Raw genomic sequence first — 16,578 nt, forward strand, 5'->3', positions numbered from 1 at the left:
TATACGAAATCAACAACAGACAGATTATGAAGAGATAACTCTCTGTCTCTTTCTCTCTTCCTTTATCTCTTCAGTTTGATGACAGCGAGGAAGACTTTGAACGATTTGAAACGGACGACGAGTCGTCTTATCGCAGAGATTCGGTCTACAGCTGCGTCACTCTGCCTTACTTTCACAGCTTCCTCTATATCAAAGGTACACAGCAGCTCTCTTTATTCTCTCTTCTTTCTTTCCTTCTCTGTTGTGTTTGGTGTCGCTGAACGGCATGTGAATGTGTTTGTGCTCCAGGAGGGCTGCTGAACTCATGGAAGCGCCGCTGGTGTGTGCTGAAGGACGAGACGTTCCTCTGGTTTCGGAGCAGGCAGGAGGCTCTGAAGCAGGGCTGGCTGCTTAAAAAGGGTGGCGGCTTGTCGACGCTCTCTCGCCGCAACTGGAAGCGCCGCTGGTTTGTCCTACGCCAGAGCAAACTTATCTACTACGAGAACGATGCCGAGGAGAGGATGAAGGGCATGCTGGACATGCATGATGCCAAGTAAGGGCACACTCCAGTGGCACTACAGGCCCGGTGTATTTTAGAGTGTGTGTTATGCTGCTGATTAGGGTACACTGTTAGAGTTCTACACCTCATATAATGACCGGAGATGAGGGCAAGTGCAGTGTGGAGTTAATGTAAAGATAAGAGAAAAATAAGGGTACGTAGGCGTAGGAGATGTTCTCACTTTGTTTTTGATTTTTAGAGAGGTGATTGATGACACAGGAAAGGAAAATGGAATAGATATCGTGATGCCTGAAAGAACATACCATCTTATAGCAGATAACACCGAGGATGCAAGGTAAGAGTGTGTACAGTATGTGAGTGAATGTATGCCCATCTGGATAGTCCATGTAGAGTCACATCACCCATGCATGCATGCCATACAGCAGTTTTGTGTAACAAAAATGATTTTTTTAAGCCAATAAATATTCAAATAATTGTACATGTATTGGGCTTAAACATCATAAAACAGCACAAAATCACCAATAACTTTAAAGTGAAGGGAAAACTCGTTCGAAATGGGGTGTTCGAGTCAAGCCAGGACTTTTGAATGTGCAAAAAAGAGAACACACTTTATTTCTATATATAGATTATATCTATATAATCCTCTGCTACATTAATGCATTTGGTATTTTTTTAGTGCTTAGACACCATCAAGGTAAAAAGTTTTCTTAATATGCTGGAAAAAATATAAAGCCTGTTTCTATGTCTGAAACACTGGCCTCCCAGGAACACCTTTAATTCTCCAAATTGTCTGTACAGTTTCCACAGACAGATGGGATATCCGTAGAACAGGCGTTCCACTTACTGAATGTTCACATGAGCCACCTCAGCCGAGATCATCATTCATGAACGTTCGGCTTTCTTTAAAATATTATCATCATTCATAAGAGTCTCATCATCACGCTGTGTCTTGAAGTCATTGTGCTAAATGTCAATCATTTCACACTTTTATAAATCCCGGTTTGACTTGAATGCTCCTACAGTAATACTTCCCAAAAAAGTTGTGATTGCAAAAGTTTTCACCTCAATTGCTGTGAAACCCCTGTGAAAATAAGTCCTGGCTCTAAACAGCTCCATAAAGATCAAGCTGTTAATGACATCTCTGATTGACCGTTTCTCCTCGTGTCCTGCAGCCACTGGTTCAGTGTGTTGAGTCAAGTACACACGTCCACTGAACAGGAAATCAGAGAGATGCATGATGAACAGGCCAACCCACAGAACGCTGTGGTGAGTACACAGAAACATCCATAGATATATCACACATTTACCACACGGACTGTGCGTACATTGTCATGCCATTTTTTTCACATTTATATACATAAAAACATTTAACATTCACAGTGTGTGTTACCCCTGAGTCATCTCTGTGATTCTGTACCAGTCAAGTCTATTTTTCTCTTTATAGGGCACACTGGATGTAGGTATGATCGACTCTGTGTGTGCATCAGACAACCCCGAGAGGTATATACACACACACACACACTCGCGCACGCATTACTATGCCTATATTTCAATCTGTCATAATTATTAATACAGTTAAATATTGCTTAATGCAGGCTCCATGTAATCCTGCTAAAACACCTGTTCTGTATTGTGTTGTTCCAGTAGAGACTCTGCACTTTGATTACACACTCTCTGTCTCTTTCCTCAGGCCGAACTCGTTTGTGATCATCACAGCCAACCGTGTCCTGCACTGTAACGCTGAGACGCCGGAGGAGATGCACCACTGGATCGCCCTCCTACAGCGCTCGAAGGGAGACACGCGCGTCCAGGGCCAGGAATTCATTATTAGAGGTAAGGCATTACATCACCAGGTCATGTACAGGTCAGTGATCTTAACCGTGTGGAAGTTTTTTTATTTAGACTGACAAGCTGCTGCAACTTAGCAGAATAGTTAGTTTAATTTGATAATCAGGAGGAGTGGGGGTGCACAGTTCACTTTGCCTGTTTAGCATTTGAATTTGAAGTCAAATGTAATTGTAAAGAGACAGTTGGCTAGCAGCATCGATGTACGATTAGATATAATGAAATAATTTTGAGGTAGGGCCGTGTGACTGTAGTGAAGTGTAATCTGGGATATGGAGTCTGGAACCAAATGTCATTATAAAAGTCTAGAGAACCCAGAGGTCCAACGGAACAGACATGTAGACAAACTTCATGAAGAACCCAGAGAGATCCCAGCTGGAATGAGCTACGATCATTTAATCCCTAGAAGCAGCAACACAGCTTAGGTTAATGACGACAGTAAAATTAAATTCATCATACTGACTATTTTGTGCTAAAAAAGGATATTTCACTCTATACAGCACAATCCTGAACACTATATATGTTTTTGTTTTTAACGGCAAAACATTTTGGGTTTTAGACTATAAATTTGTGGGGAAAAATAAGTTTTAATAAGTTTTTCCTAGCCTGATGTCAAAGAGTTACGAGTTTTAGCTGTACATAGAATAATCCTCTCACCAGACAACAAACTTTACCTGCTTTGTAACCATAAAATCTAGAAGAATACTGTAAAAGCAATTCCCTTGTCCATACTCTGTCTCCCTTCACCTTTTCTCTCTCTCAGTCTCTCTGACACGCATCTCTCGTTTCGTCCCTTTCCCTCAGGATGGTTGCATAAAGAGATGAAGGGCAGTAGCCGAACTAACCTGAGACTGAAAAAACGCTGGTTCCTGCTTACCCATAATTCACTGGACTACTATAAGAGTTCTGAGAGGAACTCACTCAAACTGGGTTCTCTGCTGCTGAACAGTCTGTGTTCTGTCCTGCCACCTGACGAGAGAGTGTATAAAGAGACTGGTTAGCACACACACACACACACACACACATACACAAATGTGCGCACATGCTCATATCAAGGGACAATAAAAAAAATTGAAATATTGTAATAAAGATCCCTGAATGAATGTATAATCCAATTTCGTGTGCGTTTTTAGGTTACTGGGGGGTGACCGTGTTTGGCCGTAAACACTCGTACAGGCTCTACAGTAAGCTGCAAAGTGAAGTCTCCCGCTGGGCCAACGCCGTGCAGAATGTCATCGACAACAAACCACCAATGGACACACACACGCAGCAACTCATCCAGGACATTAAGGTAACTCACACACAGACCGACAATAAGTGCAGGTTCTCAGTCTCGGTCTGGGATGGAGAGAACAGTATTGTGTAAACTGGAGCAGTTTAAAAGATTATGTAGTTTATGTAATGCATCTTTAATTGGTTGTTATCTCTGTTTATATTGGCAAGCCTCCTCTGCTCGTTTATAAACACACAACTCCTACAACAAATCGTTATTCCATGAAATTTCATGAAATTTTTAGAAAGTTAGTTTTAATGTTTTTTTTTGTGTTATTAAAATAATAATTTATATATATAATATCTTAAAATAACAATTACACATGAGCAGGATTATACAGTAGTGGGTAGGACTGTAGCCTCGCACCTTCAGGGTCAAGGGTTCTCTAGTTTCCTCCCACAGTCCAAATTATAAAGTGTTGCATCTTAAAATTAAATAACAATAATAAAACAATAATTGTGTGTTAAAAATTACTTTATCCAGTTTTTAACATGTTTCAAAAGTAAAATCAAGAAATGAAAAAAATAAAAAAATTTCTGCACTTCTTAGGAGAATTGTCTGAACTCAGAAGTGGTGGATCAGGTTTACAAGAGGAACCCGATACTACGCCACACACACCATCCTCTACACACACCGTTACTTCCTCTGCCCTATGGAGACGTCCACCGCACCTGTGAGTACCCCGCTCCCCACATCTGTCCCGATCATCTGGAAGCATCCATCATCTAATCAGAAAAAGTCTTTTTCTGTCTTCTAGCTGAAAGGGGGCGGAGCTATAGCACTTTGCAGGCTGAGGCCCTGAAGCTATTTTGCACACTCCAGCAGCTCGAGGGCGTGGCCGAGCCCGTACCAGTTATCCAAAGCCTTCTGCAGACTGGTCATGACCTCCGACCTTTGCGGGATGAACTCTATTGTCAGCTCATTAAGCAAACTACTCGGCCCCCTGAGCCGGGTGGCCCCGCCCACATCAGTGGCTGGAGAGTTATAGCCTGTATGTGCTGCACGTTTAGCCCCATCTCCAGGAGTATCCTGAAGTACCTCAAATTCCACATCAAAAGGTCAGTGGCTTTGTGTGCATGTGTGTGTGTGTGTGTGTGCGTCTTTGCACTCCTGTGTGCATCTGTTATCATGAGTCAGCGTTGTTTAATCACTGACCTGTAATATTTAGGACACGTGAGTTATTCCCAGGCACGGAGATGGAGCAATACGCAGCATTTTCCCAGGAGGCACTGAGGCATGTACGTGGACGGGAATGTGTGCCATCACATGAGGAACTGAGAGCCATTCTGAGCAGACAGGAAATGACATCAACTGTATACTGCCATGGAGGCGGATCCTGTAAAATTGCCATCAACTCACACACTACAGCAGGAGAGGTAGTTAAGAGTTATGTGAATTATTTTCCGCTTAGTCTTTTTCTCAGTGACTTTGGGTTCAATACTATGTCTGTTTCCGTATGTGTGTGTTTTCAGGTGGTTGATAAGTTGTTAAAGGGCCTGGGTATGGAGGACAGCAGAAACATGTTTGCTCTTTTTGAACACAACGACAGCACAGATAAAGCCATTGAAAGCCGTGCCATAGTCGCTGACGTCCTTGCCAAGTTTGAGAAGTGAGTTTGGTCTTATTTTAAAAATGTCTTTGCGTGTACACTGGCTTGATTTATAGGTCTACTTGATCCACTAGGATTAAATCTGACCTGAATAAGGTTAAATTCAGCTGACTAGTCAAACCTGTACTAAAAAATAAATAGGTTATGATTTCCATCACTGTGTTACAAAAACCATCCTGGCTTTGTGTCACATGTACCTCAGTGTACCTGGAAGCATTTAATACTAATACATTTACATTTAAAATATGACAATCAGGTGAAAGTGAGTTAAGTGGAGCAGTTTACTAGTGAAGGTTATCGTCATTTGAAGTTGTTTTGAGTCCACACTCAAGTCCGTCACGGTTTTGTCTTTGATTGTCTCCCAGACTTGCAGGTGGAGAAGACAATCAGGGTGGAGGATGGAAGTTTTATTTCAAGCTGTATTGCTTCACAGACACAGAGAACATCGCTATGGACAGTGTGGAGTTCGCTTTCATGTTTGAACAGGTCCGGTTTTTCCCTAAACATTCACTTAATATTAAAGTTAAGGCCATTTAACTTTTTATTATATACAGTACAGTATAAGCAGATGTGGAAAGTAACTCGAGTACATTTACTTCATTACAGTACTTTAATAAATATTTCACAAATACTTTAATTAAGTAGTTTTAATAGAAGCTCCTTTTTACTTTTTCTCCACTCAAATGTATAGCAAGTATCTGTACTTTTACTTAACCACATTTCTGCATGGTGTTGCGTTACCTAACCACAGTGGTGTGTGATATTTAAAGCCGTCTGCTGGCTATTATGCATAATTACGTGACTTGTCTTTTGTTCGAAATGTGTGTAATAATGTAACATGTGTATGTTCACAATCTGAGAGAGAAAGAGAGTTTTTTTTACTTTGAAAAAGGCTACTCTGAGCTAATACAAGCCCTGTACTTTTGTACTTTGACTCAGATACACAAGTAAATCGACTACTTCTACTTTTCGTTAGATAATATTTACCCTAGGGAATCTCTTTTTTTAGTCAAGTACAGGATTTGTCTGCTTTGCCCACCTCTCTATAAGTGAATATAATAATATTTTCACTGCCCTGCTATAAATTCTGGGTAGACATTCCACTACCCATAATGCACTGCCAGACATGGAGCAGATGCCCATATTCAGAGCTTCACCCCTTGCAGCAGTGGCACAAAGAGAAAGCAGGAAAGTTTCATTTATTGTATATCCTTAATCATTTCAGCTTTGTTGTTTTTTTTGTTTTTGTTTTTGGTCAGGCTCATGAGGCAGTGATTAGCGGACAGTATCCTGCTCCTGAGGAAACTCTGCAGTTCCTGGCAGCTCTTCGGTTGCAGCATCTTTATGGAGACTACACTCCCCAGAGTGTGTTGCCGGATCTGGAGCAAGTGTTTCCTGTGGCACGTCTGCGTGCCCGTATTCAGCGCTTCACCTCCAGCACCGGTGGCACAGAGAAGAAGCGGGGCAGTTTCCTGGAGGGTACGCTCAGGCGGAGCTTCCGGGGCTCTCTTGGGCGGAAACAGGGAGAGAATTCCGCTGCGATAGAGGCGTGGTTTCAGGACGAGAAGGCGGAGTTACGGTGCTGTTTGGTGGAGAAATGGAGGAAGATGCAGGGAATGAGTCACAATAATGCCATGATCAAGTACATGAACCTGGTCAGAGAGTGGCAGGGTTATGGGTCCACGCTGTTTAATGTCGAGGTGAGTAAAACACACACTTAAATCAAAACTCCTCCATCCTGAACAATTTGTGATCTTTGAAAAAAACTTTTTGTTTTGTAATACAGTAAAACTCTGGTAAAACATTTTCAACATTTTAACACTGGCCTAAAGAGAGTGATGCAGCAGCAATTTTGTGCTTTAGTCTGTCCAGCTGTTTCACCTCCTCATCTGTATACTCTGCTCAAATAGATCAGTCGCTGCCAAGGACACTGTGCTTGTCATCTAATCCATGGCTAACTAGCTGAGCAAAGTCTCTGCAGTAGCTTAACTTTGCACTTTGGTAAATTGAGTGTACTGTATCTGTCTCTATTATGTCTGCATGGATGTCTCATCAATATGACAAGTGCTGCTGAAAAATCTGAAGAGAAAAGAATCTCCTGCTCTTTTTTGAAGCTATTAGATACTAACAGCGAAACATTCTCATTTTTCCTTATGTACTATATGTGTACATTTTCTCCCTCTTGTTAAATGATATTTTAACTGCACTAGAAATGTCAGTAGACAGACAACATCTCTTAGGAAAAATGAAAACCAGCTTCAGTACAAATGTGTGTAATAAGGTTAAGGCTGGAGCTTTTGTTCAGGCTAATATACATCACCTATATACATACTGTACATATTAGCAAAAGCAGTCAAATTCTGTCTTATATTCTCTCTCTCTCTCTCTTCTGTCTCAGTGTGTGGACGGTGTGTATCCTGCGGACCTGTGGCTGGGAGTAAGTCGTAAAGGAGTGTGTGTGTATAAGCAGGGAGAGGCTTGGCCGTTGGAGTTTTTCTCCTATGAGGCCATTCTATCCTTTGGTGCTCCACAGTCCAACATGTACAAGATCAGTGTTGAGGGAAGAGACCTGTTCTTCCAAACTAGCCAGGTAACGAAACACTTTTCTCACATAAACCATGTCAGTGACGCATGTTATTGTCCACCTTAAAATGTAAAAACACGTTCCTACAATACAAATGACCTGCCTTTTACTGAGGACCATTAGGTTAATTTGTACCAAATGCAGAAAATGAGTCAACATTTTTATGCCAATTAGATTTGAGTAACGAGGTATTTGAGAAATTAGGTAATTAGGTAACTTTAAAAGATATCGACTCAGTTTAGCTCAGTGGGACTGTAGACGCTTTTTATGAGTCTCAGCAAAGGCTCAGAATGCATTTTTTTAATGAAACACAAGTTGTGGAATTTGGCCACAATTACTTACATTGTTCTATAAGAAATATGCATAACAATATTTTTCCACATTTTAAGTGCTCAATTTAAGTGTATTAATCTCATCCAAATGGGATTAGGCCACCGCCCATGATTATTATTACAGTGCAGATGATTATTATAAATTACAGTATTACATTTTTTATTGTTGAAAAAAAAAATTTGGTATAAGAGAAAACACTCATGTAAAATGTCAACTCATGTCAAACACTTTGTAAAATAATAATAATAATAATAATAATCAGGGTGGTCATAGTAATTCTGCATCAGGTCACATCATACCATCCCATCAGTAATTTGTTTTCCTAAACTGCATGTTGTGTTTTATTTCTTCCCTCTCACAGTTTAGTCACAGTTTGTGTGTTAATTTCTTAAATCTAACTGGCATAAAAATGTTGATTAATTTTCTATAACAGAAACTGACAAGATTTCTGGCTGTACTTTATATGACATATTTTTATTATTAATGCTGTTGCTGAGTGTAAAAAAAACTCCACTGTTTTGTTTGCATATTATACAGATGTGTGTGTACATCCATTTGTGAGAGAATAAAACAAGGGGTCACATTTAACTAATCACTTAATTAAAGTCTGATTACATTGTCTCATTTTTGTCCTTAGGTGATGGACATCGCTAAACTGATGAAAGCCTACATCAGCATGATTGTACAGAAGCGTTTCAGCACCTGTCCATCAATCAGCAGCCACGGCACACAGTGCAGCAAATGGTGAAACCTGACCGTCCGTGACCTTTCACACACACACATACGCTGTATGTAACCAGAGCGGTGATGCAGAGTTACAAAACGTGAATATTGAGACCTGGCCGAGTTTGCAGTTTATTTGTAATGAAAACCTTTCCACGTCAAAGCCGAACCATTCCAGCCATACTGAGTGCTCAGTAATCACTAAAGCAGCAAGCAAGGCGTGTTCTCAGGAGTGCTGTGTAAATCATGAAAAAATGACATTCACATGAAAGTGCCTAAAGCCACTATGCAGGATAAATGTCTTTTAAATCCTGACACACGTTGCAGTATGAACCCGTTCAGCGTAATCAGTGCCATTCAAATTTCAGAAGAGTCCGCAATGAATTTTACCAAAAGTGTTTTAGAGACGCCGTGAGAGCGTTTAAGCTTTTATCCTATAGCGTTTCACTGGAGCTCTGCAGGCAGAACCTCCATCCAAAGAGACTGTGCCTTTTTTACAAGTGCATACACACACACACATTCCCTGTATGTACCGTCACAATCGGCAAATGCATACCTACCCTCAGTGCCGTTCTTAAATGTGTATTTAATGTGCAATGTTTTTGTCTTATACTGAAAAAAAGTTGTATATTTTTAAATCCTTTTTATTATACAATACTCCTGTCTCTCTCTTTTTTGAAAATATTTTTATTCAAAAGTACTTTTACCATTTTGTGTTATTTTGATTCCCAGAATCGTAAGAAACACCAGCAATATGCAATTTTGACATTCCTGTGTAATGACTGTGGTAGATAATAAAAGGACCAAGAAAAGCAAAACATCTGTGTTGTTCGACAAACTTATTACACAACACACTCATACACACACATGGCTTCCTGTGTAATGCTTCTTGAAGAAGACCAATAATTTTGTGAAAAAATGGTGACTTTTGCTTTGGCAGCATATATCACCAAATAAACATATTATTCAGAATGAACAATGAATATACACATATAAAGATATAAAAAAAAATGTCGTTGTTGATCTTCCGGCTGCTCCCAGCAAGGGGTCGCCACAGCGGAATATCCAGTCCGCACAACAACTTGGCACAGGTTTTACGCCGGATGCCCTTCCTGATGCAACCCTCCCATTTTATCCGGGCTTGGGACCGGCACTTAATCCAATGGCTGGGGAGTTTGAGCACTGGCTGCGAATCGAAAGGTTTACAGGACAGTAGAGCTGTGCATCAAGTCAGGAGTTCTGCAGAATGCTACACAGAATTTAAGATGGTAGTTTGCAGAAAATGGAATAGTTTGGAGAAATAGGAAGTTCAACAGTCTAAAGTGACAAATATTTACAAGTGGAAAGTATTTAAGACACTTAAATCTTCCTAGGAGTGGACGTCCCAAAACATTCACCAGCAGAAGGTCAGACTGTGCAATGCTCAGAGGAAATACAAAAAACCCAAAAGCTACATCTCAGACCCTACAGGCCTCACTGAGAATGTTAAAGGTTAAAGCTGATGCCAGCACAATTAGAAGAACATGACTGAACATGTACAGTATAGTTGGCCTGGAAGGGTTGCCATAAGAAACCTCTTGAGAGATGAAACCAAAGTGGGGTTGTTTGGCCTTGATGCCCAGAGTCATGTTTGCTGAAAACCTAACAGCAATTTAGCAGAAACACCTCATACCCACTGTCAAAGCACGCCAGTGGAGGTGTGATGGCTTGGGCTTATTTTGCATCCACAGAAACTGGGCACCTTGCAGTCATTGAGTCGCCCAGGAACTCCTCTGTATGACAGAGTATTCTTCAGGCAGATATTAACCCAGCCGCTGACGGCTAAAACTTGGTCGATATTGGGTCATGCAACAGTACAATTATGCAAAGCACACCAGTAAATCTACATCAGAAGGGCTGAGAAATAAAAGAATCAAGGACTTGAAATAGTCTAGTCAAAGTCCAGACCTCAACCCGACTGAAATGCTGTGGCGGGACATTGAGAGAGCTGAGCATCATAGAATCCCCAAAAACCTTAATGAACTGAAGCAATCTTGTAAAGTACTATATGCAGTAAAGTACTTACACAATACTGTGCAGTTTGTTCGAACCACTTAGCATTCAGACGCCACTAATCATCAGCCTGATCGTCTGCCATCAGCTGCACCTGGTCCATGCCTCCTTAGGTTAGACTGTTTTTATGATTGAATGATTCATACGGTTTCATACGGTCACTGTGTGGCTTAACAAACAAAACAAAAAAAACATTCCTGTTAATTTATACTCCTAAACTGGACTGAAAATGAGACCCAAAAAAACATGACAAAAAATGAGAGCCTTTATTAAAAAATACAGGATAGTCAGGTGCTTTAAAAGCAAAAGATAAAGAAATGAAGGGGAATGAAAACTTTTGCACAGTATTGTACCTCTGTTTTTTTGTGTGTACTCAATGAAGATCATTTCATTTTAACAAGTTCATTCATAGATAAATTCTACATCATATTATGTGTTAACACCGCCTAATGCTTACTGAAATCTGACTGGCCAATGGCGGCCATCATTTTTAACAATAGTTGAAGTATTTATTGATGTTAATTACAGATCTTTATGATACACAGGATCATTTTTGTTTTTTGTACTGGAAAAAAACAGTAAAGTGAAGTCACGGTATTAGCATTTGAGCAAACAGTGTTTAGCAGTGACTGGGTGAGAGGGAACCAACGATTTTAAATGTCGTAAAGTTTATTAAGTGGAATCTGAGAGAAGACGGATTACAACAGATATAAAAATAAATGAGTATTGATGAGTAAAGAAAGAAGAAAGTAAAGTATAAAGAATGAGTAAAGTATTTACTGTGAACAGTTACAAACAGTACAGCATGTTATGAATGTCCAATATACAAGGAGAAACAAAAAAAATGGATGCATTAAATGAAGAGTTTTAACTGACATAGATAGTAATATGAACTATATACTATACATCATTCAGTTATAACATTAAAATCTCCAAAACATTAAGCCTGGGACTGTGTAGGTTCTCTTTGCATGACCTGAGTGGTTTTTGACCCTACAGAGGACCTCGTTGGTGTCTGAGACCAGGGCATTTGGGTGCTGTGGGTTGCAGGGTGGGGTTTCCATGGATCGAGCTTGTTTGTTCAGCGCATTCCATGGATCCTTGATCAGATTGCAATCTGGGGAATTTGGAGGCCAGAATAGCAACCTTGAACTCTTTGCCTGCCAATTCCCATACACAGCAATCTGTGATGCACTGAGTGTTCTGATACCACAATTTCTGTTGTGTCAAGAATCTATTTTTTTTCCAGCATTTTTTTCTACATTGGCTTTCTGTGAGATTGGACAGAACAGAGTGACCTTTGGTCTCACAGGCATAGATGAGCCTGGGGTGCCCATGATCCTGTCACCAGTTTAATGGTATATAATTGATAATCAATGTTATTCAATTTACCTGGTTGTGTTGGTGTTGTACCTAAACAGTATCTGATTATATTTATTTATTCATCTTCATTCTTTAGTCTTGAGCTGGGAACACAAAGCGTAAGAAGGAAATACATATACCCTGGTCATGACACCAGTCTTTCACATGGCTCCAGGTACACATACAGTACTTTTACACCTAGGTTTTACACCTAGAAAGCTAGATACTTTGAAGGAGTGAGGAAAATCATAAACATAATAATATTAAATAATTAATTATTCATAAACATGAGGGAACAGAATGTCGGTGTTATATATAGAAAGTGGGGCATTGGTGGCTCAGTGGTAGGTTCCTCACCTGATATAGCAGAAGGTCCGGGTGCCGGTCCCAAGCCCAAATGAAATGGTAGGTTTGTGTCAGGATATCTGGTGTAAACCTATGCCACGTTGTTGTGTGGACAGTCCGCTATGGCGACCCCTCAATGGGTGCTGCTGAAAGGACGAGCAACATTTATTAATAGATAATGTATAGATTTTTTACAAATAATTTTCACTTTATCTTTGACTTTACTCTTTTATATATATTAGTTTATTATTACTCTTCCTATACTTTTCTGTTTGTTTGTTTTCTATCTATCTACTCTTGTTATTGTCTTGTGCCTTATTTCTAAGCTTTGGTAATATGAATGTAAATATTTGTTATGCCAATGAAGCACCTTTGAATCTTGAATTCTCAAAGTTCCGTTCTAAGCTGGACTTATCGTCTGTGTTTTACCCTCCAGTCCAGTAGGTGGCAGTAATGCACAAAACAACCTGACAATTACTAGAACAAAAAATCAAAGAAGTAAACGAATGAGCATAAAAGCGGGTTGTCCAGTCAGAGTTTTAGGTCTGGTTTTGAGTCCCTGTTTTCTCCCTCATGTCTCTAACGCCAGAAGACGTTTGTTTAAATAGGTTTTAGCTCGTTAGGAGTTTAGTTTAGCGCTGAGGGTTTTGGTCAGAATGCGAATGAGCTGCTGTGTGAAGCTAAGCGCTGCTACAGAGAGGAGACGGCGGCGTGGGGTCACATTCTGTTCTCAGGTCAGTTTCCGAGATAAGAAGAAATTTCGTGTATTTGAATAAAAGAAAAAGATATTGACCTTTTTATTTTATTTATTCTTTAATTTAATTTTGTAGACTCGGAGAAAGCCGCGATGACGTGAGGGATGATTGCAGCTCAACTCGAGCCCCATTAATGAAACACTAACTCCTAATACTAAATACTAAACTCCTCCTGGAAGTGGCAAGTCACCACAGTTGTAGGTCAAAAAATGTACAAGCCGAATAAGTTAAATGTAATTGAGTTGTTAATGGAATTTAGATCATTCGTAAGACGAGTAATTCTCCCTTACACCCAGTTAATTAGCTTCTTCTGTTCCTTGTGTTAGAGAAGCATGGAGACTTCTTCACTGTCCTAACACCCGTGGTTCCTAATGGAGTCGTGACGTAGTGACATGGCCTTGTGAAGATCATGGGTGTTTTCTGCAGCTTTCTTGTCCAGGTACATGATGCAGTACATGCTCATGATGGTGTGTGTGTGTATTTAGTTTACTGTGAGCTCTTGACTCCCTCTGAGACCCATCATGCTGTGGGTCAGTGATGAAAATTAGCCAAATCTGAGAGCTGGATTATAGTCCACCTTTGATTATGCTAGAGAAGCTTTTCCTTCTCTCTCTCTCTCTCTCTCTCTCTCTCTCTCACTCTGTCTCTCTCTCTCTCTTTCTGTGTGTGTGTGTGTGTCTGAGCAATGATGTAACTCTCTTTTGATTGATGTGTATGTCAATAAAAATGGCCTACACTTTAATGATCTTCTCTACACTTGAACTGAGCTCAGACAGCATCATTTATTATTGTGTACACTTAAATTAAGATCAACAAAGTTTCACAATTTTCGAATGTGTCTGTGCAGCTTTACGAGCATGCCCGTCACCTGGCCGATTTTCCTCAACAGCACAGGTTAGATTTTATAAATGATTAAATTCATTTGTTAATTTTGAGTCCTTTTTTTTTTTTTTTTTTTTTTTTTTATAAACAGTTTGTAACTAGTTATTTAGTGGGTACATGTTTCATTTGATGCAAATATTCTCCCTGTTTTCTCAGATACAGTGCCTTTACCTGGTGAAATGCACAGATGGATAATGATGCAGTTGGCCTTTGGACTCACTTCAAACTTTGACTGTGTAGAGTTTTTGTATAGAAATTCTCACCACCTTGAATTAATGCATTCACTTGATTATGTGCTAAAATCTCTTACTCTACATTATGTAAAATTAAGTTGGTCAGAAGGAGAGTTTAGAGCCCAAATAATTTTGGTTTAAACTTGACTGAACTTATGTAAAAATATTTAATACCATTTTCCCAACTAATAAAGGCTGATTTGACAGTGTGATTATGGTCCTATATTCTTTGTACCAGAATACTGTAGTGATTTGGTAAATACAGCTTTTCAAAATACAAATAACATTTCCTTACTTCAAGCTGGGGTAATGCACTCATTGCAAAGTATATCTATCAACATGTATGTAACAAGACCATAATATTGACATATGCTCACAGCTCAATTGCATCTTATTACAGGGCAAGATTGTCATCTGTTCATTCAGGAAAAATGTTTAATGCCATTAATTGCAGTTTGTTCCAGTTAGGTTTTATAGTTCTAAAACTGCATCCCACACATATAACTTGAAACAGGTTTTATGCCAGATGATGTTCTTGACCCTTTAATTCTGCTTGGAACTGGCACTACACGTGTGCATCCATGGCTGGTGTTGAACCTTGACTGGGAATTTAATCAAGGGCTTCCTTATTGCAGGCAAGAATCACAGATTGCAGGCCTATCACAGATCCAGCAATGACCTTAAGCATGACCCACCAAGCACAGGGAGAACATGTAAACTCCATGCACAAAAACTCATTGTTTATTTTTTATTAATATAAGACCGAGAAGCATTTTACTGAGGTTACATGTCCTTTATATTTTCATTTTCAAGCACTGCTTTATATGCATGATAAAGAAAGAGCTGGTTAATGTATTATCATGTAAAACCCACCCACAAAGCAAAGTAATAGCTTCACATAGCAGAAAAGTGCTAATTAGGATAATTTTTCTCTTGTGCACCATTAAAAAAAATGTGTATAGATTGTAGGGAACTGGTATCAATTTGCAGGAGCCTCTCAGAACCTTTGAGAGATGTGTGATATCTGCTGAAGTATAGAGATTATTTTACATTCCCAAAGATATGATTTGCTCTTCTACATAATTATTTACAGGTACAACATCTTTCTACAGCATCCGATGGTCAGATGACATAATTCATGAGAGAAATCTTTAGAACATAGTAGACATAGCACTGTCAGAGTATCTCAAGTTGGATTTATTAAAAAGGCCAAAATAATTTTTACCTGATGTAAATGATAATATTGGGGCTGAGATTTTTTTTGCCCCTCTTTTGGGAACATGAGGAAGACTAACAGTTCTCCAGCATTAGTGCTTTAATGAAAAGCAAAATAAGATCGAATGAATGAAATGCCCCAGGTTCAGATACCAGACTGAGAGAAGTGGATCAATACCAAGTGCTTCCACGGTTTTTATACAGTGGCAAGAAAACGTATGTGAACCATATGGAATTGTATAAGAGGTGATCCGATCTTTGTCTACGTCAGGTATTGACAAATATGATGTGCCTAATAAAATAACAAGAAATCTGATCTTTCATATCTTTATTGAGAACAACCATAAAAACCTCATATCGCTAGTGGGAAAAAAAGTATGTGTATCCTTGAGTTAAAATTACCTCAAAAAAAAGTTCATTGGGGTCAGGTGTTAACATACCTGGAGTCTTGTTAAGAAAATGAGTTTGTAGCTGTGGACTTTGACTGAAAAAAACACTCAAACCTTTTGAATTTGCTTCGCACAAGAAGAATACGCTGATACCTCAACAAAAAGAGCTTTCGGAGGATCTATAATCAAGAACAGTTGATTTACATAAAGCTGGAAAGGGCTTAAAAAGTGATTTTAGAAATGGGTTACAAAGACATTAGAAATTCACCAGACACTTTGGGACTTTGGCTACTCTGCCAAAAAGTGGGCATCCAGTCAAAATGACCCAAAGAGCACAACGAAGACTCATCAATGAAAAAAAAATCAGCCAGGAGTGACCGCCAAAGATTTGAAGGCATCATTGGAACTGGCTAACATCTGTGTTCATAAGTCTATATTACTCATACTATAGTACGTAAAACATTGAACAAGCAGGGTGT

General features: G+C 39.5%; 1 protein-coding gene and 1 long non-coding RNA gene across 3 annotated transcripts in view; both read left to right on the forward strand.

The window, feature by feature from the left end:
• myo10 (myosin X) overlaps positions 1-9,678 on the forward strand; it is a 64,608-nt gene extending 54,930 nt beyond the window's left edge. Inside the window, exons 26-41 of the mRNA XM_053486565.1 lie at positions 75-195; positions 289-532; positions 738-833; positions 1,672-1,765; positions 1,944-1,999; positions 2,190-2,332; positions 3,149-3,340; positions 3,478-3,635; positions 4,167-4,290; positions 4,375-4,675; positions 4,786-4,993; positions 5,090-5,226; positions 5,592-5,712; positions 6,486-6,926; positions 7,625-7,816; positions 8,781-9,678. Of these exons, the coding sequence (XP_053342540.1) occupies positions 75-195; positions 289-532; positions 738-833; positions 1,672-1,765; positions 1,944-1,999; positions 2,190-2,332; positions 3,149-3,340; positions 3,478-3,635; positions 4,167-4,290; positions 4,375-4,675; positions 4,786-4,993; positions 5,090-5,226; positions 5,592-5,712; positions 6,486-6,926; positions 7,625-7,816; positions 8,781-8,891 (2,739 nt within the window). The 3' untranslated portion in view covers positions 8,892-9,678. The remainder of the gene's footprint in view (positions 1-74; positions 196-288; positions 533-737; positions 834-1,671; positions 1,766-1,943; positions 2,000-2,189; positions 2,333-3,148; positions 3,341-3,477; positions 3,636-4,166; positions 4,291-4,374; positions 4,676-4,785; positions 4,994-5,089; positions 5,227-5,591; positions 5,713-6,485; positions 6,927-7,624; positions 7,817-8,780) is intronic.
• Positions 9,679-13,131: 3,453 nt separating this feature from the next.
• LOC128513348 (uncharacterized) lies at positions 13,132-14,642 on the forward strand. 2 transcript variants are annotated; one of them, XR_008356373.1, is made up of 5 exons: positions 13,132-13,359; positions 13,456-13,591; positions 13,707-13,819; positions 14,228-14,274; positions 14,419-14,642. It is a non-coding gene; the product is annotated as an uncharacterized LOC128513348 (long non-coding RNA). The 2 variants fall into 2 exon arrangements; XR_008356372.1 differs by having other exon boundaries at positions 13,456-13,577.
• Positions 14,643-16,578: the final 1,936 nt, after the last annotated feature.

This window comes from Clarias gariepinus, chromosome 25, assembly GCF_024256425.1.
Source record: "Clarias gariepinus isolate MV-2021 ecotype Netherlands chromosome 25, CGAR_prim_01v2, whole genome shotgun sequence".
Lineage (NCBI taxonomy): Eukaryota > Metazoa > Chordata > Actinopteri > Siluriformes > Clariidae > Clarias > Clarias gariepinus.